At 37.8% G+C, this 25,801-nt stretch overlaps 1 protein-coding gene across 9 annotated transcripts in view; it reads left to right on the top strand.

Annotated features, from left to right (window-relative positions):
• SCMH1 (Scm polycomb group protein homolog 1) overlaps positions 1–25,801 on the top strand; it is a 186,580-nt gene that overhangs the window by 53,803 nt on the left and 106,976 nt on the right. For 5 of the 9 annotated variants that reach the window (XM_042949860.1, XM_042949868.1, XM_042949866.1 and 2 more), the window contains 3 exons: positions 4,064–4,132; positions 4,593–4,616; positions 14,633–14,703. In XM_042949860.1, coding sequence (XP_042805794.1) covers positions 4,064–4,132; positions 4,593–4,616; positions 14,633–14,703 — 164 coding nt within the window. Of the gene's footprint in view, positions 1–4,063; positions 4,133–4,592; positions 4,617–13,621; positions 13,765–14,632; positions 14,704–25,801 lie in introns of those variants that run through there. The other 4 variants (XM_042949869.1, XM_042949867.1, XM_042949864.1 and 1 more) reach the window with 2 other exon arrangements.

Genomic DNA, 25,801 nt, shown 5'->3' with positions numbered 1-25,801 from the left:
ATAAATAAATATTTAAAAAAAAAAAAAAAGAATTGATACAGGGATGGTGACCTTATCCACTGGGTAATTTATGGTGATGCTTAAAATAAAATTTAAGCAATTTGTAATGAATGTGGTTGCTGTCTCCTTTTCTTTTTTGGGCACTGCTTTCCCAGTTCCGCTTGTTTGTGCCAGGAGTTTCAAATATTTCTTCTCAGAAGTTCCTTTTCCATTGTTGTGGAACCTTATTTCGATGCCTTTCTGCCCAGCCAAATTTGTTAATTATTTTGTTCATTTTACTTCATCATTGGGTCTGGCTTTTGTTTTTTTCTCTGTATTAGAGTATTTTTCCCCTAACTTGTATTGGTTGATTTTGAATTGTTTTGTTAGTTTTATTAGTGATCTTACAGCCTGGTTTCAATTTATTGTAGCTTCCTGAATCCATTTTGTGTATGCTGGTAGCTCATCTTTACTTAAGTGATATGATATTGAAAACTTGTACATAAATGGAATATGTACTGTATATTTAATTTTTGAGAATATATTATTTCTAATTATAAAAAATAAGTTAAAAATAATTGTGAACAATTTCAAACACAAATTCAATTATGATACCCTAATCTTTTGTCTCTTGTCAGCAGTTTTTTAGCCTAATCAGGTTTATAATCTTTATTCATGATTTAGAGAACAAACATGGCAGGTACTGGAAAGACAGGGGACGTCCAACCAGAAGAGAAGGCAAACACTTGGGGTGGGACACTGGCCAGTGTGACTGGAGTGTAATGGAAAAGAGAAAAGTCATGGGGCGCCTGGGTGGCTCAGTCAGTTAAGGGTCCAACTCTTGATTTCGGCTCAGGTCATGATCTCATGGTTCATAGGATGGAGCCTCAGGTAGGGCTCTGCGCTGAGCATGGAGCCTGCCTGGGATTCTCTGCTTCCCTCTCTCTTTGCCCCTCCCCTGCTAATATGCTCTCTTGCTCTCTCTCTCCTGCCCTCCCTCCCTCAAAATAAATAAGTTTACTTTAAAAAAGTTGGAGGGGGGTATCATATGGGACAAGATCAGAGACATGGCAGCAGCTGAATCCTGCATATCTGTGCAAGGCATCCTTAATTCAGTGGGAAGCCATTTATCCTTCAGCAGATGAATGACATGATCTTTTTTGTGTTTTCAAATGCTCACTCTGACCTCTGTATGGGGAGTAAGTTGGAGTAGGGCAAGAGGGGAAGCAGGGCTTCCAGTCAGCAGGCTATCCTAATGGCCCAGGTAAGAAGGACAGTGACTGGAAGTAGAGCGTGAGCAGTGGGATGAGTGGTGGATGAGTTGGGGACATGGTCCAGCAGAACTTACTGAGTGGATGTGAGTGTAAAGGAAATAGAAGCATCAAGGATAACTTCAGGGATTTTTGGCTTGAACAGCTCGGTGATGGAGATGCCATTTACTGGTTTGGGAAAGACAAGAAGAGGACAGATTGCCTTCCCCAAACCAGTAAATGGCATCTCCATCACATATGATTTCATTCATATGTGGAATTTAAGAAACAAAACAAATGAGCAAAGGGGGGAAAAAAAGAGAGAGAGGCAAACCAAGAAACAGACTATGAACTACAGACAACAGACTGATGGTTACCAGAGGGGAGGTGGGGGGATGAACTAAATAGCCATTGGGATTAAGGAGTGCAGTTGTGCGATGAGCACTGGGTGATGGATGGAACTGTTGAATCACTATATTGTACACCTGAAACTAATATTACACTGTGTGTCAACTAACTGGAATTTAAATCAAAACTTAAAAAAAAAAAAAAAAAAAAAGAGGAACAGGTTGACAAGAGGTGGCATTCTGTTTTAGCCACGTTAAGTTTCAAATGTCTGATTTGATAACTATGTAGAGATTATATGTAAGTGTGGAATTCCAAGAGGAGGCCAATGCTAGAAATATGAATTTGGGGGTGATCTCAGTGGAATAGTAGACAGAAGAACCCTGTTTGAATGAGGAGATAATTGTGAAGAAGTGAGGAGGCAATGGCTATAGATAACTCTTAAAATACATTTTCCTGAGAAATAGAAGGCAAGAGGGATATACATGGGATTAAGAGAGGGTTGGAGAGGGGGTATTTGTTTTGTGTGTTGATGTTTGATAGGAGATTATGGGGCAGTAAGGATGCGGATGCAAATGGCCTATTAGAAAGGAAATACTTGCAAAGTCCTTGAGAGGATGAGAGGAAATGGGATGTGGAGCAAAACTGGAGAGTTGCCTTTTGATAAAAACAGACACTTCATCCACAGCAATAGAAGAGCAGTCAGAAAGAATGATGAATGAGTAGATTCATTCATTCACCAAACACTAACTGAGCACCTGCTACTATACTGTGGATGGGAGATGTACCACTAAACATGATGGAGTCTGTACCTTCCTGAGTGGCATATAGAAGGTTCCTGTCCCTTATTTCTGTTTTCTCAATGAACCCTAAATTGACATCATACCTAAGAGTGAGGGAGAGGGAGAGGATATTTGGAGTATGAGGAGAAAGAAAAATAAATGAAAAAAATTTTTGGAAGGTGGAAAAGCAAACACAGTAGGGAAACGCAGTATGATTTCTAGACCATGTTAAATAGCGTTTGAAAATTGTGGTCATGAGTTTAAAGTGAGACCAGTAAGCTTGCATTTGGTTTTCTTCAGCACTTGTGAGCTGTTGGGGTAGGCATGGTATAGGTGGATAAGTGGCTTTAACCAGAGTTAAGACTGAGGCTTTATTAGGCAAATTTGGCAAAAAAGAGGTAGGAGGGAGTTAAGAGTGTTTGCCAGCGAGTGATTTAAATGAGAGACCCTGGAATCTGAGCTGGGTAAGAAGAGAAGTAAAAACATGATGGGTAATTGATGGTGAGAAAGTGGTAGTCAGTAGATTTAATCTAAATTTTCAAACACGGAAAATGTATTTCCATTATGTAAGTAACTTATCTTTATGAAAAAAATTGAGAATACATGAGATTAGAAAATCGGGGTAGGGGGAATAGGACACTACCTAAAGATAACCAGATGTTTATATTTGCTGTGTTTGCGTCTTATTTTTTTTTTTCTTTTTTCTAGTGATAACTTTTTAGGGTTGTACTAGTTTGCTAGGGCTGCAGGGATTACATACAGACCTGGTGATTTAAACAGAAATTTATTTTCTCGGGGCACCTGGGTGGCTCAGTTGGTTAAGTGTCCAACTCCGATCTCAGCTCAGGTCATGATCTCATGGTTCATGAGCTCAAGCCCTGCATCGGGCTCTGTGCAGATGGCGCGGAGCCTGCTTGGGATTCTGTCTCTCCCTTGCTCTCTGCCCCTCCCCCACTTGCGCGCGCGCGCGCGCGCGCGCTCTCTCTCTCTCTGAAAATAAATAAATAAACTTTAGAAAAAAGAAACTTATTTTCTCATGATTCTGGAGGCTGGAAGTCAGAGATCAAGATCTGAGGCCTCTCTCCTTGGCTTTTAGATGCCCATCTCTGTCTTCACATACTCTTTCCTCTGTCCCCGTATGTGTCCAAATTTCCTCTTATAATAAGGACACCAGTCTCGTTGGATTAGGACTCACCCTAATGACCTCATTTTAATGTAGTTACTTCTTTATAGACCCTATCTCCAAATACAGTCACATTAGAATGGGCAGGGGGGGACACACAATTCAGCCCAGAGCAAGGGCGTTCTTTGTTTTCAGTTTTTTACATAATTTCGATTATTCCATGAATATAATTTTTGCTCTGATATTTTACCAGACATCATAACCTTAAACAGTTTCCTATTTTGTTGTGTAGCCTTTGTAAAAATTTAAAGCTGCAAAATCCGTTGTCAACTGATAAATGTATTGTAGTATCTTAATCAGTCTTCTGTTCTGAGCATTTACGTATCCTCCCTCCCTTTTTGTTATTATAAACAATACTAAAGCTTTTTAGATAAAACCGTTTTTCTGTAGCTTGGGTTGTTTCCTTAGAATACAATCTCAGAAGTGTATTACTTTATCAAAAACTATTGATGCCTGCTGTTAAATTAGAGAAGTATTGAATCTTGCATTTTCTTTTCATATGACTGTTTTCTCTCCTCCTGCAGTGATAGACTGGAATGATGTTAGGAAACACAAGTATGGTCACCTTTCCGAGTCTGCATCCCAATATCAAGGTAAGAAAAAAACCCCTCTGTTTAGCGTGGAAAAATTTAATTTAACATCTCTTCTCATAAAACCTTTGTTCTGAGAGGTCTGAGGTATAAAGAACTCACTGATGGACGCACAAGCAAATATTTTAGTTTGTAGAGGTATCTGTTAGAAGCGGTATGTTTTGTTTTGAACTGGAAGTCAGGAGACTTTCACTCTGAGTACAGATAATCTTGAAGTAGCCTCACAGCTTCAAGCCCGGTTGGCCTGTCCGCATCTCCAGTGTTTAAGAGTTTAGGCTTGAGAGTGAGGCAGAATTAGGTGGTATATCCCACAACTACTAGTAACACACTCAGTACCTTCTAAAAGGAGAGGTTTGGGTTACACAAACTCTCAAGCCTTCGTTTTACCCCAGAACTTCACCTTTCTTTCATTTTGGTATGTTTGTCCTGATGACTTACGCTGTAACATTTTTTTCTTTAATAGAAGCTACTGACATCCTGGAACTAGGTAAGATTTCTTTCTTGTATTTCTGTTAAATATAAGTAATAACCGAACCAGAGATTAGAGTGTGACTAGGGACAGAATGCCGTGTTGTCTGTCCCATGGCCCCGTGTGTCCTGTGCTCGTCTGCCTCAGCAGCCCGTATAGCCAGTCCTGTCAGCTGTCTGGCCCAGCCATCCTTATCGGGAGGTGCAGACCAAGCCAACAGGGTGGGGAGGGGGGGTTGATTACACAGAGTACAAGGAGGAACAGGGGCTGATCCACACTGGAAGCTACTCTTAATTCAGTGAATCCAGAACAAAAACAAACCCCCACTCTCCATCGGTCAGAATTTGGTGGGATTTCCCCAAAAGAAATTATTCATGAGATGTAGCAAACTGAAATTAAACCTAAAGATTTTGTAAAATCTTTAAATGCAATCTGAAATATTAACGATTCAAATAACAAGAGTCAGACTGCTAACTGCATTCGGTTTTCATCCCTACAGAGTGTATGTACCTCAGGACTAGGATTTGAGAAATAATGCTAATGTTAATATTTCTTAATCAGCCTTCAGGGTTTCTACATAAACGTCAGTCTTAACTTCTTAGTTCTTTAAAATCTTTCTATATGTTACACAAATATTGATATCCTAATGGCTTTATCAGTTTTTGTTCAAATGTTTTTATATATTATGTTCTGTGACTTCATGTGTTCACCTCTGTTATTATCACTGTCTTTTTGCTCCCTCTTGCCTTTTCTTCCCAAAACATTACTTTTACTGCCCACTGACAAAGAAGGTAACGTAGAAGAGTAGAATGCTAGACTAGGAGTCAGAGCTCCTGGGTTCTTTGAAAGCCAGCCGGGCTTAGAAACTTTGTGATGCTGATCCTCAGTTTTCTGGCTTGGAAAATGGGGATAATTATCCCATTCTGCCTACTTCACAAGGTTGTTAAGAAGATTACAAGAGCTAATGGATGTGAAAACATCTTAAAACCTCTCAAATACTTTTCAACTTTTGAGGATTGTTATTTTCATTCTGTTGCGGGACCATCCTCAGACATTATTTTAAGTCAAATCTTGGAACATTCTTTGGAGTGGAGTGTTCTCTGGATGTGAGCTGAAGAAGTGAAGGAATTGAAATGATGGAGGTAAAGGGCCTAGCACTTAATAAACAATAAATGATAGTCACTTTTTAATGACTTAAAACTTACCTCAAGCTTTCTAAGGCACTAGCGTATGATAGAAAAATCATGGACGTATGAATCAGACAGGCCTTGGTTCAAATTTCTGTTGCCCACTCACAAATTTAGTGATTTTGGGAAAGTTACTTAATCTTTCGAGTCTATTTCCTCATCTTTAAAATGGGAATAAAACCTACTTTTCAGGTTATGAAGAATTTGGGAGATATTGAACATGGTGTAGGCAGACAGAAGATACTCTGTGAGAGCTGTTGCTGGTTTTGGTTTTGTTGCTAATATGAATGATAACAATTACATATAGTTCAGTAACAAGTTAAGGTATGTTGTGAACAGTCCGTTTTGTTGATAGGGAATTGGAAAAAGTGGATACTCAGTTTAACACAAAGTATGTACAAGAAGTGATGTTAAATTTTGGAAGTATATTTTTCCTGCGTGAGGAGTAAAGGCTATGATAACATAGCACCAGCATAGCCAGGCACAGCCTCTGATGAGTTAATCCTGCATATTTCATTTTGCCCATCAAGCATAGAGAGCAGCCCCAAATATCAAATTGAAATGAAATTCAGGGGGTGCCTGGGTGGCTCAGTTGGTTAAGTGTCCAACTTCCAACTTCAGCTCAGGTCATGATCTCACGGTGCCTGGGTTCGAGCCCCGTGTTGGGATCTGTGCTGACAGCTCAAAGCCTGGAGTCTGCTTCGGATTCTGTCTCCCTCTCTCTCTGCCCCTCCCCTGCTTGCTCTCTGTGTCTCTCTCTATAAATGAATAAACAAAAAAAAATTTTTTTTTAAAGAAATGAGATTCAGTAGATTTTTAGAATCTGAGTTTGGAAGAGGCTTTAAAATAATCTAACTTGGCCCAGCATTTCAAAATTCGACGTTTTGAATGTCTTATAAAATGCCTTGTCTTGAACTTTTCAACGTTGCTGGGGACTTGCCACCTCAGGAACTCACTCAGTCAGACAGTTTTATTTATTGGTCCAAAATCTGTTTCTTTGTCAATTCTATCAGTCATACTTTGAACTTTTAGGGCAATATGGAATAATTTAGCCAGTTTTTCACTGACCAGCTTCCAGTTATTAGAAAGCAGCTATAGGGACTGCCTGCTCACTGCCACTCTTAACCGTCCTAGTTGAAGCACTATGATCTCATATAGATTATTAGAACAGCTATCTAACCTAGTCTTCCTGCCTCCAGCCCTGCACTCCTCCAGTCCATCCTCCACACTACACACAGAATGACTCCTGCCCCAGAGCCTTTAGTGCTTCTTTTTCTCATTAATGTGGTTGAGGAGGCTCTCTGATACCTGCACACACACTGCTTTTATCTAAAACCTCCTTTCTAAACTACCTTTTGTTTGTGTTTAACTCTACCCAGTAGCCATACCAAAATATTCCATTTTTAGAAGTGGTTTTTCTTACTTCTGGACCTTTATACATGTTTTTCTTTCAGTCTGAAACAAAAGATTCTAAAAACAAAGAATTTTCTCTCTTCTTGACTGACTTCCTGCTTATCCTTTTACACCTTAACTTAGAAGTGTAGAGGTTACTTCCCCTGGGAATCCTTCCGCAAGCCCTCCTATAGCAGCCTCCGTAGCCAAGCATAGCACTTACCACACTTTATGTAGTTGGCTGTCTAGCCTCTGGCCTTACTAAAGCTCCATGAGGGCAAGAACAGTATTTGATCACGGTTGTTTCTCCGGCACCTGGCACAATGCTTTGATACACACGATAAATACTTGTTGGATTGGTGGATGGATGGCAAATTGGCTCTAAGACTTGGCTTTCTTCTTCAAGCTGAGTGTCAGTGTTCCTTCAGCCACTCCTCAGGTGACATGGTTTTGTGTCCCCTTGCCACTTAGGCCACCATTTAGACTTTGGTTTGTTCTATCTCAACGTATAACTCCCAGAACTAAATTTGAAGACCACCGGTGTGATTGTATTGGTGCAGAAAAGAGAAGCACTGGTGCTCACTCCCTTCTTCTTTTCACCCCTCACTTTTCGTTCACTACACTTCTGTGGAGCCTGAGTTCAGTTTCAGGCACTGTGGTAAACGGTGAAGATTAAAAATAATAGTAAGAAAGATACCCGCTGTCTGTAAATAGCTTGCATAAATAATGATGATGATATGATGTGAAGCTATGAAAATAAAGGTATGAACAGGATGTTATAGGAGCTGGGAAATGGTGGGATTTGTTCTGAGAAATTGGAAGAGTCAGAAATCCTTTTTTTTTTTTTTTTTTTTTTTTTTGACTTGGTGTTTTATCTTTAGATGATTCATTAAAAAATATCAAGCTACTGATCTGAAAGGCCCATGGACAATATTTTGAGAATGAGCCACTGTGTATCTCATAAACTTAAGCTTTGTACATTTTCTGATAACAGGGTTTTATTAGCACTGGATATGCCACAATTTATTAATCCTTTGAAAGTGCCAAGAAAACAGGGTTGAGGGTATGCCTTATGAAAAATTAAAATTGGTTAAATTGGTTTTGAAATTACATGAAACAAAATGCTCCTCGTCTTGGAATAGACTGACTGATGAGGGGAACAGAAGGCAGAGTCCAGAGATAGGTCTAAATGTATATAAGAAATTAACATGTGATCACAGTGACATTTCCAATCAGCGGGGAGAAGGTGATTTATTCAAAAATGGTGGTGAGCACATTTATTGAATAAAAGGTGAGAAGGAAAGCTTTATTTTTGCCTTATTTGTCTCACAGAATAAATTCGAAATAGATCATTTAAATGTAAAAAAATAATTAAACCTGAGAAATACTAGAAGAACACATGGGTTAATATCTCTTGTAATGCTGAAGAAAGCATGACATGAAAGCCAGGAAGTCATAAAAGACAAGATAGAGGAATTTAAGAGCAAATCCTAGCAGACTGAGACAAATGTCTACAACATATATGATAAGCAAAGGACTAACATCCTTAATCTACATAGAACTCTTAGAATCTGAGAAAACAAAAGAATACCTCAGTGAAAAATGACAAAAATAAAATACAAATGGACTAATAAGCCTAAAAATATCTTCAACTTTATTAGTCATCAAAGAATTGCATATAAAAGTATAATAGTCTTTTGCTTTTTCACTTGTAAGATTTAACAAAAGTATAGAGATTGTTAAAGCAGTTTTAGCAAGGACGTAAGAAACATATTCTCATGCACTGTTGGTGGGAATTATATGATATCAAAATATAAAGTATGCCTGTTCTTTGTCCATTCATCCCACTCTTAGGAATTTGCCCTAAAGTGATCATCTTAAAAGTGTTAAAAGATATGTGCACAAAGATACTCATCAAAAATTAGAAAACACTTACGTGACCACCAAGAGTATTTAACAAATACTGTTGTTAATGTATATAAATTATGGCACATATAAACAACGGAACAGTTTTCAGACAGTAATCTTGGAGTCGAATTTCTGATCTAAAGACTGTGATTGTCTGTATCTCTCTTAGGAATTTGCGTTCCACACTTCAGGTGGAATGAAGTAGAGTTCTTGTAGAGAAGTGCTGTCAGAATAGTAGCCACCATGAATGGAGGTGCCTCATGTAGCTGGGTCAAATTAGCAGCTACATATCATTGACATTTAATGATATATATAATCTCTCTCATATATTATGTCCAGGACCAATGGGTAGAAGTTAGAAGGAGTCAGACTTTGGCCGACTATGTAGTTCAAAGTCTATCTGTTTGTAGTATTGAATAATAACTGAATAAGAAGTTTCTTATCGTTGCAAGTGTTCAAGCAGGGGCTGGAGGGAGCTTCAGGTCTCAACTTTTATATCACCCCATCAAGATGCCTTGCTTGACCATCCTGCCTGAAATAGCACACACATACCCTCGGCACTCTTTCCCTCTTACTTTGCTTTATTTTTTCTTTATTTGAAAAAGGCCAGGAATTGTATATTATCTGGTGTCTCTTGTTGCCCTCTACACCATCCGACATATATTTATGTTTGTTTATTGTTTTTCTTTCCCCTTAGAAAGTAAGCTCCATATCAGCAGAGACTTTGCTATTTCATTCTTTGCTCTAGATCACCAGTGCCTAGAACTAGGGTTGGTATATGGCAGTGTGCAGTAAGTATTTGTTGAATGAATGAGTATTAGAGAAAGGGATTCATGCAATCAACTTCGTGGATCTCTTCTGCTTTACATTATTAGGGACTTTTAATTTTTTAAAGCTACTTCTATGTAGTGTGTAACTCTCTTCAGGGCAGGGATTTTATTTTCTAATAATAAGTGTAATTATAAAGTGGTATGAATTAGAGTTTATAAAATACTTTCATAAGCATTATTCAGTAATATAAATGAGATGACTGTAAAGTCTCAGCTCAAGTGTTTCCTCCATAGAGTATCTGTCCATAACTTTGCCATCTAAGATAGTTCCCAGCCTCTATCACATTATTTTGTTTCCTTCAAATGCTTACCACTCATTACCTTATTTATTTGGTTATGTGTTAATTGTGCCTCATGATGCACCAGAATGTAAATTCCATGAGGGCAGGGACCTCCTGCCTTATCCCAGCACTGAGAATACTGCCTGGCACATAGAGGAATATTCAAACATCAGTTGAATAAAGAATTGAAATCATTCTGTAAAGTATAAAACATTGTATTTATAAAACATTACATTATAATGTTAATCTTCACAGTAATCCTTGATCCCAGTAACAAATTAGATTTTCCTGTTCTGCATCCTCAAGGCAACCTGTACTACCTCATTAACGTACATTTATCATAATTGTACCAGTTTATTTGTGTTATTATTTATTTAATATCTCTACTTAATATTTCTAAACTGCAAGCTCCGTGTATTTAGGAATCATGTATATCATGTTCCTCTTATATTTAACACAGTGCTTTTGTACTTGGAAGGAGTTTAATAAATATTTACTGAATGAATGAGTGGGTGTACAATCTTGCATGATAGACATTATCTCTGTCTTTCAGATGAATAAACTGATACTTAGAAGGATTAAGTAACTTATCTAAGATAATTAGAGAAATAAGACTTTATCCAGCATCTTCTGACTCTCAATATTATATTCTTTTAACTCCACCAATAATTTCTAGACACAGATGTGAATCAGAATTACTTAGGGAGCCTTTGAAAATACAGATTTTCAGACCATACTCAAAGCCTGCTGAATGAGGACCTCTGAGGATGGGGCCCACAACGCTATTTAAAGAAATGAGAAAAATTCTTTAGGAGATTCTGATGATAAGTAACATTTGGGAATCAGTGCTATATGCCAGGGCAAACTACTGTTTGGGGGCAAATCCAGCCCACTGCCTATTTCTGTAAATAAAGTTTTAGTGGAACACAGCCATGTTCATTTATGTGCGTATTGTCTCTGGCGGGTTTCAGGCTACAGTGCAGAGTTGAGTATTTGTGACAGAGACTGGATGGCCCACAAACCATAACATTTTACTGTCTGGTCCTTTACAGAGAGTTTGCCAACCCCTCCCTGATGTATACCTTGCTGCCTGTCCCGTTTTTGTATGTGTGGTTATTTCAGTTGCTTGGAGATACAGTAGATATGACGTTTGGCTCCGTTATGGGCATTACAGTAGGTGCTCAAACATTCTTCCTGAGTCCATAAAATTAACACAATTTACCTGAAATTATGAGACTAAGTCTCAGATAGCCTAAGAAGTCAAATTTAAGAAAAATATTAATCTAGGTATGGTTCAATCCAGTCAACCCTCACAGTGGGTGGACTGCTTTTAAAAAAGAGATTCCAGGGTGCCTGGGTGGCACAGTCGGTTCAGTGTCTAACTTCAGCTTAGTCATAGTCTCATGCTTCATGAGTTCAAGCCCCACATCAGGCTCTGTGCTGATAGCTCAAAACCTGGAGCCTGCTTAGAATTCTGTGTTTCCCTTAGGGGCGCCTGGGTGGCGCAGTCGGTTAAGCGTCCGACTTCAGCCAGGTCACGATCTCGCGGTCCGTGAGTTCGAGCCCCGCGTCAGGCTCTGGGCTGATGGCTCGGAGCCTGGAGCCTGTTTCCGATTCTGTGTCTCCCTCTCTCTCTGCCCCTCCCCCGTTCATGCTCTGTCTCTCTCTGTCCCAAAAATAAATAAAAAATGTTGAAAAAAAAAAAAATTAAAAAAAAAAAAAAAAAAAAGAATTCTGTGTTTCCCTCTCTGTCTGCCCCTCCCCCACTCACATTCTGTCTCTCTCAAAAAAAAAAATTAAAAAAAAATTTTAATAAATAAATAAATAATAAAAAAAATAAAAAAGAGATTCCAGGGGTGCCTGGGTGGCTCAGTTGGTTAAGCGTCTGACTCTTTGTTTCAGAGGTCTCATGGTTTGTGAGTTTGAGCCCCACCTCTGGCTCTGTGCTGACAGTGTAGAGCCTGCTTGAGATTCTCCCTCTCTCTCTCTCTCTCTCTCTCTCTCTCTGCCCCTCACCCTTCACTCTCTCTGTCTCTCAAAAATAAATAAATAAACTGAAATGTTTTTTTAAAAGGCATTCCTGGGGCGCCTGGGTGGTTCAGCTGGTTAAGCATCCGACTTCGGCTCAGGTCATCTTCATAGTCTGTGAGTTTGAGCCCTGCATCAGGCTTTGTGCTGACAGCTCAGAGCTTGGAGCCCATTTCGGATTCTGTGTGTCTCTCTCTCTGCCCCTCCCCTGCTCAAGTTCTGTCTCTCTCTCCTTCAGAAATAAACATTAAAAAAAAAAAGAGAGAGGAGATTCCTTTTCATTCAGTTGGCAATAGGGTGTTCTCTAAATGGAGAAAGATGTGAGGTTGCTTGCCTCTGTAATAGGGATTGATTACCATAATTGATGTGTAATAGAGAACTGTAATTAATGCCCCAGTTATTTTGGTACCCCTGATGCTGCCATAATTTTTAAAACCAAAGTCTCTTGGATGCTTGTGGTCAAAACGCAAGCTACTACAAGCAATTACCCAGACTGAGCAAACCTCTAGACCTGTGCTGTCTGATACAGTAGCTGTTAACCACATGTAGGAATTTGTATTTAAATAAAATTAATTAAATTAAACTAATTAAAATTTAAATTCTTCTCTCACGCATTTCAAGTGTTCCATGGTTACATGTGGCTAGCGACTTTTTTTTTTTTAACGTTTATTTATTTTTGAGACAGAGACAGAGCATGAACGGGGGAGGGTCAGAGAGAAAGAGAGAGGGAGACACAGAATCTGAAACAGGCTCCAGGCTCTGAGCTGTCAGCACAGAGCCTGACGCGGGGCTCGAACTCACGAACCGTGAGATCATGACCTGAGCCGAAGTCGGAGGCTTAACCGACTGAGCCACCCAGGCGCCCCCAGTTAACGGCTTTCTTATTGGACACCACAGACACAAAACATTTCTGTCATTACGGAAAGTTTTAGTGGACAGTGCTGTTATAGATGCTGGAGTGCAAAAGTTGCAGTTCACTCAAATCCAAGACTTGCTATTTGACTTAATTCTTTATTTGTAAGAATGGAATGGTAATTTTTAATGCTTTTTTTTTCCTAACAGCAAATAGTGGTGAAATGTATTCATTCCTTGCTTTAGGGACATCTCTGCTAGAGCAGAGTCTTTATTCTGATAAGCTCTTAAATCTTGATTCCAGGTTAATATCCATCTCATCTACCCTGTGGACTCTGTATTCAAGATAATTAATCATTGGCCAGTTCGTGGAGTGGTTCAGAACAGACTGTGATTTCTGGCCAAATCTATTTGGCTTGCTTAAGGATGGTGGGAAAGGGACAAGTTTTAAAACAGAAACTATAAAGTCAATAGAGTATAAAGCCTTGGCATCATCTTTGAAGTGATTTAGATTTTATCATTCAGTAAATCATTTTTATTCCCAGCATCTAGTGCTTTTTGCATGGTCCAAAAGGGCCCTGTGCTGCTCCACTGCAGAGGAAACTTCAAGAAATGCTGGTTTGCTACAGTGTTTTAGCTTGTGAGAGTCTCTGGGACCTTCCCTGCACCATCATGGGGTCACCTCTAGGTGGGTATTAGGGGGAGATTGGTAATTGATTTAACCTTTAATAAAGAACTTAGTCATCTTCTGTGGTTTAATAACATACATATTTAATAGTTTGTTCCTTAAAATGTTTTCTCTGACCCTAGCAGCGTCACCTTGAAGACTGTTTCTCTAGCACAGTGTTGCTCTAAAGGCCACTTCAAGAGGCTACAAGATCCTGTAGGCCCCCTGACTCATTCATAGTTACTATCATAAGAAATGCTACCAAGGACCTACTTTTCTGTAAATTACCAGATCTTTGTCATTTTGCACCTCAGGCAGTGCAGCTGGAATGGGAGTGGGTTCGGGGTGGGTGAGAGAGAGTGAGAATTCAAGTATGATCTCACTCATTCTGGTTTTACCTACCATCAAATCATCTTACCTTATGTCTGTCCTTCATTCTTTCTGAGCTGCGATGGTGGGATCCGACCATATTGAGTGTTAAAAGCTATTATTTGATGGCATTAAGGTACCTCTTCAGGAGTCAGGTTGTTCAGAAGGAATCTCCTCACCCATTTTCTATGTCTTCTATTCTGTTTTCCAAGAGCTTCCTGGACACTTCTGTGAGATACTGGTATATGTTGCTCTGGCATTTTGGATCACTTTAGGGACTAACATGTAAAACGTAGTAAGGTCATCTTTAGACCATAATTTTAAAACATTGATCTAAAATGATCCACTCAGGTCACATAGATTTCTACCCGTAATACTCTCTTGAGCCCAAACAGGGAAAAATACGTTTTTTCTTATGCTCAGAACGAGTCAAAAAATGGCCTAATGTTTAGTGTAGATTGCATCCTGAAAGCACTTTTTAGGAAGTTGACTGTGATAGAGATTTCTATTTCCTTTTCAGGTCATTTTACCTGGGACAAATACCTAAAAGAAACATGTTCAGTCCCAGCGCCTGTCCATTGCTTCAAGCAGGTAATTGATTCTCAACATCTTTAGTAGGTGGGAGGCAAGTAGGTTTGTTCTGATCCTTAGATAAGCAAAACATGAGGTAGGAGCCCTTGGACTTCTCACCTGAAGGCCCCAGAGTAAACTTCTATGGGAAGAATACAGCTCAAGGCTCAAAACTCATGAATTTTGGTAGGACACCTTCCTTCCAACATCATCCCAAGTGACACCTTTTCCTTTCTTCGCCTCTTTGAGGATATGTTTTGTTACTGAGAACAGTAGCTGGTTGTTTTTTGTTTTTTGTTTTTTAAAATAGTTCTTAATTCAGACAGAGAGGAAACAGTTACATCCCTTAGACAGTTCTTGAAAGTCGATCAGTATTCATTTCTCTATACACAGCACCCCTGCCACATTTTCATAAGAATGCTGGCACTGAGTTCCATTGGAGAGTATGTTAGGACCTTATTAGAGGTCATTCAGAGCTTCCCACATAGGATTAAGTGTTGCACGCAATGCACAGATAATGTTGACTATATCAGCACATGATAGGCTAGTAAGCAAAGAAGTGTACTGCTGCTAAACAGAGCTAATAAACATCAGGAAATTATGTATACTTTCCTCCCTTTATTCTTCAGTGTTTATTTCCTCAAATTGTCAACATTTCACTTTGAATTTTGTCTGTGCTCTAAATAAAAATATAAATCCAGGACTTTTGCTCATTTGAAATAATAGGGACTAAATCCATACTCTCACCTGAAATAATAATAAAAGGACAGAGTATATTATACTAAACAGTAGTTTTCAAGTTACTGAAGATCAGGCAGCCAAGCACAGTGATCTCTGAGAGATGAAAAGCAATGAGTTGAGCCCCTTATGATTTCCCAGCTTACTCCCTTAAGAGAGTTTTGAGACCATGGCCCAGAGAAGGGGAGCCTAGGGTGGAACCCAGCAGAATCCCTAATTTTAATGGTTGGAGCTAAGAGGGGAAATCAAGGTGGCTAGAATTTGTAGGACAGAATGCCTACGAGGAGAGAGCTGCACAGAAAGAAAACCACAGGGATCTGCAGAGAGCCCTCTTCAAGTATTCAGCAAAGTGCTGTTGTTGTTCCATGTATGCATATGAGGAAACGACCCAAAGCCAAGAGAAAAACCATCAGATCTATAGAAGGAACAGAATCTAGCACTCCCACAGGGCTGGATATAATGCCTGATTCCACCAGTTAGACTGGAAAATCTCATAATTCATGTGGCATAAGGTGGAAAACTTGGGAAGATCTTACTCAGTAGTGGGGAATAATTAGCCTTAGAATGAGCACTTCTCTGGACCTGCCTAACACATCATAAAAGCAAGACTCAAAATGACCAAACTGTTTGCAGGTAATTTAAGTGCATCTAAGAACAAAGCACAAAAAGATGTGATATATGTTACATATGTTATATATATAAGGACTATTGGCATTCAAAAAGAATAAAATCTTGCCATTTGCAACAACATGGATGGAACTAGGATGTGTTATGCTAAGCAAAATAAGTCAGTCACAGAAAATAAATATTATAGGATTTCATTCATATGTGGAATTTAAGAAGCAGAATAGGTGAATACAGGGGAAGGGAAGGAAAAATAAGATAAAAACAGAGAAAGGCAAACCATAAGAGACTCTTAAATACAGAGAACAAACTGAGGGTTGCTGGAGGGGTGTTGGGTAGGGGGATGGGCTAAATGGGTGGTGGGCACTAAGGAGGGCACTTGTTGGGATGAGCACTGGGTGTTACATGTAAGTGATGAATCACTAAATTTGGTTCCTGAAACCATTGTTACACTGTATATTAACTAGCTTGGATATAAATTTAAAAAAAGAAAAAGAAATTAAAAAAAGAAACACAGCTGTCACTAAAAAATCATAAAAATGTATATTAAAAGAAGAACAAAGCATAATAAGGGAATGCAAAAACATCCAGCAGCCAACAGCTAAAAGTCAAAATGTCTGACATCCAGTGAAAGATTACCAAGCATGAGAAGAGGCAGGAAAACATAATCATCGTGAGCAGAATAATCAACCAATTGAAATAGACTCAAAACCTATATAGGTCTTAGAATAGCAAACAAAAACATTAAAACAATTATTTTAATTGTATTCCATGTGTTTGAAAGTTAAACAGAGACATAGAAGATATATAAAAAAAAAAAAAAGACTCATATTGAACTACTATGTGCGAAATGAAAAGTATACTGGATGAGATTAATGACAAGAAAAGACTGGTAAACTTGAAGACATAGCAGTAGAAACTATCATGAAACACAATGAGAGAAAAGAATCCTCAAAAGATGAAAAAGATTATCAGTGAGCCAAAGGATAACTTCAGTTTCCATGGGATAACTTCGTAGACCATGTAATTAGAGTGCCCAAAGGAGAAAAGAGATGAGGGACAAAAAAAGTACTTGAAGATACAATGGCTAAAAATTTTCCAAAATTGAGGAAAACTGTAAATCCACAGATTGAAGAAACTCTGTGAATCCCCTTCTCCCCCACAAATCAACGACAAGAAGAAAACTACATTAACACATAATCATAAATGCTCAAAGCTAGTGATAAAGAACATCTTAAAAGCAGCCGGAGAAGAAAGACACCTTATATACAAGGAAACTAAGATAAGAATGACATTATATGTTCTTGTCAGAAACAATGCAAACAAGAAAGTTGAGTAACATGTTTAAAGTACCAAAAGCAAAACCTGTTGATCTAGCATTCTATACCCAGTAAAAAGATCTTCCAAAAACAAAAGGCAAAATATATTTTCAGACATACAAAAAAACCAAAATAATTCATCACCAGAAGACTCACTACAAGAAATGTTAAAGGAAGTGTGTCAGGCAGAAGGAAAATATTACCAGGTAGAATTACAGATGTATAAAAAGGAATGAAAATCCCTGGTAATTATAATTAGAAGGGTGGGGCGCCTGGGTGGCTCAGTTAGTTGAGCGTCCGACTTCGGCTCAGGTCATGATCTTTGTGGTTTGTGAGTTCGAGCGCCGCCTCGGGCTCTGTGCTGACAGCTCAGAGCCTGGAGCCTGCTTTGGATTCTGTGTCTCCTTCTCTCCCTGCCCATCCTCCGCTTGTGCTCTGTCTCTCTCTGTCTCTCATAAATAAATAAATAAATAAATGTGAAAAAAAAAATAACAAAAAAATTGTAATTACAAGGGTAAATACATAAGATGTAAATACATAAGGGTAAAAACATGTTTTTTCTTAAATCTCTACAAAGGGTAATTATGTAAACAGTAATAATCATATTGCATTATTGAGGTGATAACAGATGTATAAATAAAATGTATAACAAAAGCATAAAAGCCCAGTAGAGGAGAAATCTTAAATATACTACTGTAAGATTCTTTTACATGAAGTAGTATACTTGAAGATAGACTGATGAGGTAAACATGTTTACTATAAAGACCAAAACAACTACTAAAATAATAGAAAATACATAGCAGATGGTAGACTTAAATCCAACCATATCAGTAATCAAATTGATTATAAATGGTCTAAATGCCTCAGTTAAAAGGTTGAGATTGTCACATTGAAAAAAAGACAAAAACGACCCAATTGTATACTGCTTGCAAGAAATTATACTTTAAATATAAAGACATAAACAGGTTAAAAGTAAAAGGATGGAAAATGATATACTCTGCTGACATTAGCCATAATAAAACTAAAATGACTATGTTAATATCAAAATATATCTCAGAGTAAAGAATACTACCAGGGATTTAAAAAAAAAAAAAAGGCAATTTCATCATGAAAGGGGTCAGACATTTTTATGTGAAGCAAATAGAAATGTAAGGAGAAATGAATAAATCTAAATTTATTTGTAGTTGGGAGTTCTAATACTCCCCTCTATGATTAAAGAACAAGTAGTAAGAAATCAGCAAGTGAATAGTAGACATTGGCAACACTGTCAGTGTTTGTCAGTTGGACCTAATTGACAGGTATAGAGCATCCCCAGCAACAGTAGAGTGTACATTCTTTTCAAGTGCACACAGACAGTTTACCAAGTTAGGCCATATTCTGGACCATAAAGTAAGTTTTGGTAAATTTAAAAGGCTGTAATATAAAGTACACTAAGTTAAATAAAAAATTAATAGCAGAAAATCTCTAAATATTTGGAAACTAAGTAACACATTTCTAAATACCCCCTTGGGTATGGAGAAATTAAAAGGGACATTAACAAATATTTTCAACTAGGGGAGCCTGGGTGACCCAGTTGATTAAGTGTCCCACTCTTGATTTTGGCTCAGGTCAAGATCTCATGGGTTGTGAGATTGAGCCCAGCATTTGGGCTCTGCACTGACAGCATGGAACCTGCTTGGATTTCTCTTTTCTCTGCCCCTCCTCCATTTGTGCTCTCTTTCCCAAAATAAATAAATAAACTTTAAAAAATATTTTCAACTAAATTGAAGTGAAAACAGAACATTTCAGAGTTGTGGATTGCTGCTAAAGCAGTCCTTACAAGGAGCTTACAGTACTAAATACCAATACTAGAAAAGAAGAAAAGTTTCATTTAGTGACTTCAGCTTCCATTTTAAATAACTAGGGGGACAAAAAGAGCAAATTATCCCCAAAGTAAGCAGAGAAAAGGAAATAATAAAAATCAGAGCATACACCAATGATATAAAAAAAAAAAAAACAAAACACGAAAATCATTGAAGCCAAAAGCTGAGTCTTTGCAAAGATCAATAGAAATGATGAACTTCTAGCCAGATTAATCAAGAAGAAAAGACGACACAGATTAGTAATAGCAGAACTGGAAGGAGTAACATCACTGTTGATTCTACAAATATTAAAAAGATAATAAAAGAATATTACGAACAAATTTATGCCTTTAAGTTTGATAACTTAGTTGCAATGGATAATTTTCATGAATAACACATGTTACCAAAGTTCACTTAAAGAAAATCTGAACAGCACTATTTCTGTTACAGAAGCTGAATTCGTAGTTAAGAAATTTCACACAAAGAAAACTTCAGGCCCAGATGACTTCACTGGTGAATTTTTCCAAACATTTAAGGAGAAAGTAACACAAATTCTACACAGACTCTTCCAGAAAGTTTAAGAAAAGAGAATACATTCCAGATCATTCTTTGAAGCAAATATTACTCTGATATCAAAATCAGGTAAAGATACTGAAAGAAAAAACTACAAAGCAACATCCCACATAAAGATATGTGTAAAAAATCTAAAGGAAATTCTAGGAAATTGATTTTAACAACATATAATAGTAATTCATCATGACTAGGTGGAGCTTAATTCCAAGAATTTTAGGTTGATTAAACATTCAAAAATCAATCAGTGTTTCACCATGTGGACATACTAATGAAGAAAAAGTATGATCATCTCAATAGATGCACAAAAAGCATTGACCAAATCCAATGTCCGTTACAAATCAAGACTCTCACAACAAGAAATAGAAGGGAATTTCCTAAATCCTAAAACGCATCTATGAAAAACTTATAGTTATCATACTGAATGGTAAAAGTTTAAACGTTTTCCCCTTAACATCAAGAATAAGACAAGGATGTCTGCTTTTACCACTTCCATTCAACATTGTACTACCAATGTGACCAGGCCAAAACAAAAAAACAAAGGATGGAAAGGAGGAAGGGAGGGAGCGAGGGAGGAAGGAAAGGGATTCAGATTGAAAGAGTAAAGCAACCACTAAAGAAAATATGTGGGTAGCAAATAAGTACATGAATTGATGGTTAACATTTTTATTAGGGAAATACAAAGCAAAATCATAATGAGCTATCTCTATACATTTATTTAAATGTCTCTGATAGAAAGGACTGACCATACCTAATAGTGGCAAGGATGTGGAGTAAATGGAACTTTCATAAACTACTGGTGAAAACATACTTTAAAATATAGTTTGGCAGAGCACCTGGGTGGCTTAGTTAGGTAAGCGTCCAACTTTGGCTTAGGTCATGATCTCACAGGTCGTCAGTTCGAGCTCCAAGTCGCTTTGGTGCTGACAGCTCAGAGCCTAGAGCCTAGATTCTGTGCCTCCCTCTCTCTCTGCCCCTGCTCGTGCTCGACTCTCTGTCCCTCTCTCTCTCAAAAACAAACATTTTTAAAAAGTTTTTTAAGATACAGTTTCGCAAAAACAAACTTCAACAACAGACTACTGAGCCAAAAAAAAAAAAAAAATCACTAAATTAGGAATTGAATAATACATCTTTAACCTGAAAAAAAAAATGTTTATACCTCAGTAACATGGTTAAAAGTAACTTAATAGAAGACATAATGGAAGAGAAACTCTCATTTACAATAGCAGAAAAAAAAATTAGGAATAAACTGACAAACATGAAAAACTTACATAAAGAAATCATAAAGCAGATTTTGTCAAAGTTAAGGACATCTGCCCTTCAAAAGACACTGGTAAAAGAAGGAAATATAAGCCATAGTCTTGGAAAATATTGGCAAATCACATAGCTGACAGCAGTGCTCTCCTAATTAATCTAACAATTTGATGTAATTCTATCAAAATCCCAGGTACCTATGTTGCAGAAATTGACAAGTTGATTCTAAAATCCATAAAGAAACACAAGGGAAACAAAATAGCCAAAACAGTGTTGGAAAAGAAGAACAAAGGTAGAGAACTCACATTTCCTGATTTCAAAACTTACTATGAAGCTACAGTACTCAAGACATTGTGGTACTGGCATAAAGATAGACTTACATGTCAGTGGATTAGACTTGAGAGTCTGGAAATAAACTCATACATTTATGCTTAATTGATTTTGGACAAAGTTAAGTGGGATTTTTAATAACTAGTGTGGGGAGAATTGGATATGCACGTACAAGAGGATGTAGTTGCACCCTACCTCCATAATATACAAAAATTAAGTTCAAGTAGCTGATAGTCCTAAATGTAAGAGCTACAACTATAGAACTCTTAGAAGAAAACATAGGAGTAAATCTTCATGCCTATGGATTAGGCAATGGTTTTTTAGATATGGCACCAAAAGCACAAGCCACAAAAGAAAAACTAGATAGATTAGACTTCATAAAAATTAAAAACTTTTGTGCTTCCAAGAACACTATCAAGAAAGTGAAAAGATGACCCACAAAGTGGGAGAAAATGTTCACAAATCATGTATCTGATAAGAAACTTGTATCTAGAATGTATGAAGAACCAAAATTTTTTAATTTTTTCTTTTACATTCATTTTTGAGAGAGAGAGAAGCGGGAGAGGGGCCGAGAGAGAGGGAGACACAGAATCCGAAGCAAGATCCAGGCTCTGAGCTGTCAGCACAGAGCCAGACACGGGTCTCAAAACCACAAACCGCGAGATCATGACTTGAGTCGAAGTCAGACACTTAACTGACTGAGCCACCCAGGTGCCCCTGAAGAACCTAATTTTTAAATTAATAAGACAACCTAAGTTTTAAATGGGCAAAGACAACCTAATTTTTAAATGGGCAAAAAATTTCAATAGATATTTCTCCAAATATACACAACTGGCCAATAAGCACATAACAGATGGTTAATATCATTAATCTTGAGGGAAATGCAAATGAAAAGTGCTGTGAGATACCACTTCATATCTACTAGGATAGTTGAAATTAAAAAGACAGACCATGGGGCGCCTGGGGGCTCGGTTGAGCGTCTGACTTCGGGTCAGGTCATGATCTTGCTGTTCGTGAGTTCGAGCCCCTAATCAGGCTCTGGGCAGATGACTCGAAGCCTGAAGCCTGCCTTAGATTCTGTGTTGCCCTCTCTCTCTGCCCCTCCCTGGCTCTCACTCTGTCTCTCTCTCAGAAATAAATAAACATGAATAAATAAGTTAAATAAATGATAAAAAGGCAGACAGTAACAAGGATGGTGAGGATATGAAGAAATTGGAACCTTCATACATTGCTGGTAAGATTGTAAAATGTTGTAATCACGTTAGAAAACAGTTTAGAAGCTACTCAAAATGTTAAACATAGAATTAGCACATGAACCAGGATTCCCACTCCTAGGTAAGGAAAACACATGACCACACAAAACTTATACACAAATGGCATCATTATACATAATAGCCAAAAAGAGAAAACTCAGTGTCCATCAATTGATGAATGGTTAAGCAAAATGTAGTATATTCACACAATGGAATATTACTCATCAGTGAAAATGAATGAAATACAACACACATTAACCTTGAAAACATTATGCTAAGTGAAGGAAGGAACCACTCACATACTGTATAATTCCATCTGAGGGCTGAATGGGGAGAGACTGCTAATGGGTATGGGAATTCTTTTGGGGATGATGAAAATGTTCTAAATTTAAATCGAGTGATGTTTGCACAACTCTATGAATATACTAAAAAACTACCAAGGTATATACTATAAAAAGGTAAATTTTCTGGTATGTGAGTTAAACAAATAAATACCTACCATATGATCCATCCATTTCACCTTTAGATATTTACCCAAGAGAAAAGAAAGTATATTCCCATACAAAGATTTATACATGGGCGTTCATTAACAATTTATTTGTAATCATCAAAAACTGGAAAAAACAAAAAACAAAAAACGGGATGCCTGGATGGCTCAGTCAGTTGAGCATCTGACTCTTGGTTTCAGCTCAGATCATGATCTCATGGTTTGTGGGGTTGAGCCCTCCTTTAGGCTCTGCACTTGGAATTCTCTCTCTCCCACTTTCTCTCTCTGCCCTCCCCTGTGCTCGCTCTCTCTCTTTCTCTCTCAAACATTTAAAAAAAACTGGAAACACCCCAAATGTTTATCAACATGATTTACTACTCAGCAATAAAGAGAAATGAATTATTAATGCATTCAGCAATAGGATGACTATCAGAATAGTTATGCTGAGAGATACTATCTACTAATCTTATAGCCAGCATCATACTTAATGGTGAGAAACTAGAAGCTTTCCCACTAAGATCAGGAAAAAGGCAAGCTGTCTCCTCTCACCTCTTTTTTTCAGTATCATAGTGGAAGTTTTAGATACTGCAATAAGACAAGAAAAGGAAATAAAAGCTATACAGCTTAGGAAGGAAAAAATAAAACTGTTTGCAGATGACATAATTGTCTTTGTAGAAAATCTGAATTAAAAAAAAAAACAAAACAAACCTGGAATTAATAAGCAATTACAGCAAGGTTTCAGGATACAAGGTTAATAAAGTCAGTGGCTTTCCTTTATACTGTAATGAACAAGTGGATTCTGAAATTAAAAATACAGTACCATTGAGGACCTCCAAAAATGAAGCACTTAAGTGTAAATCTAACAGAATATATACAAGCTTTGTATGAGGAAAACTACAAAATCTGGTGAAACCAATGAACAACAAAAACAAAAAATGGAAAAATAGTCCATGTTCAAGAATAGGAAGATTCAATATTGTGAAGATGTCAGTTCTTCCCATCATGATCTATAGATTCAGTGCAAGCCTAATGAAAATTACAGCAAGTTATTTTGTGGAAAAATTGATTTTAGAGTTTACATGGAGAGGCGAAGATCTAGAATAGCCAACACAGTATTGAAGGAGAACAGGGTTGGGGGACTGACACCACCCGACTTCAAGGCTCACTATAAAGAAACAGGAATCGAGACAGTGTGCTGTTTGCAAAAGAAGAACCAGATGGATCAATGGAACAGAACAGAGAGCCAAGGAATAGCCCCACATAAGTATAGGCAACTGATCTTTGACAAAGGAGCAAAGGCAATACCATGGACCTAAGATAGTTTTTTCAGCAAATAGTGCTTAACTGGACAGCCACATGCAAAAAAAAAAAAAAAAAAAAAGGAACCTAGACTGAAACCTTATATCCTTCACAAAAGTTAGCGCAAAACAGACCACAGACTAAATATATAACCCAAAACTATAAAACTAGAAGATAACCGGGGCGCCTGGGTGGCGCAGTCGGTTAAGCGTCCGACTTCAGCCAGGTCACGATCTCGCGGTCCGTGAGTTCGAGCCCCGCGTCAGGCTCTGGGCTGATGGCTCGGAGCCTGGAGCCTGTTTCCGATTCTGTGTCTCCCTCTCTCTCTGACCCTCCCCCGTTCATGCTCTGTCTCTCTCTGTCCCAAAAATAAATTAAAAACGTTGAAAAAAAAATTTATAATAAAAAAAAACTAGAAGATAACCTAGGAGAAAAACAAGATGACCTTGGGTGTGGCGATGACTTTTTGGATATGACACTAAAGACATGATCCATAAAAGAAATTGATAAGCTGGACTTCGTTAAAATTGAAACCTGCCTCCGTGAATGACACTGTCAAGAGAATAAGAGGACAAGCCACAGACTGGGAGAAAATATTTGGAAAAGGCATATCTGGTAAAGGAATGTTATCCAGAATCTGCAAAGAACACTTAAAGTGTCAAGAGATGAAACAACTTGATTTAAAAAATGGGCCAAAGATCTTAGACTTCTCATGAAAGAGGACATGCAGATGACAAAAAAAGCATGTGAAAAGATACTCCACATCATATGTCATCAGAGAAATACGAATTAACAGTAGTGGGATGCCACTACACACCTATTAGAATGGCCAAAATCCAGAAAACACTGATACCGACAAATGTGAGCAAGGATGTGGGCAACAGGAATTCGTTTATTGTGGTAACGCGAAATTGCATAACCATTTTTGTAAGATAGTGTGGTAATTTCTTACGAAACAAAACATACTCTTACTATGAGATCGAGCAACCATATTCTTTGGTATTTACTCAGATGACTTAAAAACTTACACCAGCAAAAAACCTGCACGTAGATGTTTGTTGCACTTTTATTCATAACTGCCAAAACTTGGAAGCAACCAAGATGCCCTTCAGTAGGTGAATGAAAAAAATGTGATATAGCCAAACAACAGAATATAAGCCCTAAAAAGAAATGAGCTATCAAGCCATGAGCAGACATGGAGGAAACTTAAATGCCTATTACTAACGGAAAGAAGCCAGCCTGAAAAGGCTGCAAAACTATAGAGACCCTAAGAAGATCAGTGGCTGCCAGTGGGTGGGTGAGTGAGGGATGAATTGACAGAACACCGAGGATTTTTAAGACAGTTAAACTATTTTGTATGATCCTATAATGATAAACACACGCCATTATACATTTGACCAAACC

The sequence above is a fragment of the Panthera leo genome, chromosome C1 (assembly GCF_018350215.1).
Source record: "Panthera leo isolate Ple1 chromosome C1, P.leo_Ple1_pat1.1, whole genome shotgun sequence".
In the NCBI taxonomy this organism is placed as follows: domain Eukaryota; kingdom Metazoa; phylum Chordata; class Mammalia; order Carnivora; family Felidae; genus Panthera; species Panthera leo.
Note: the sequence above shows the minus strand (reverse complement) of the source record. Positions and strands in the feature narration are given on the sequence as shown.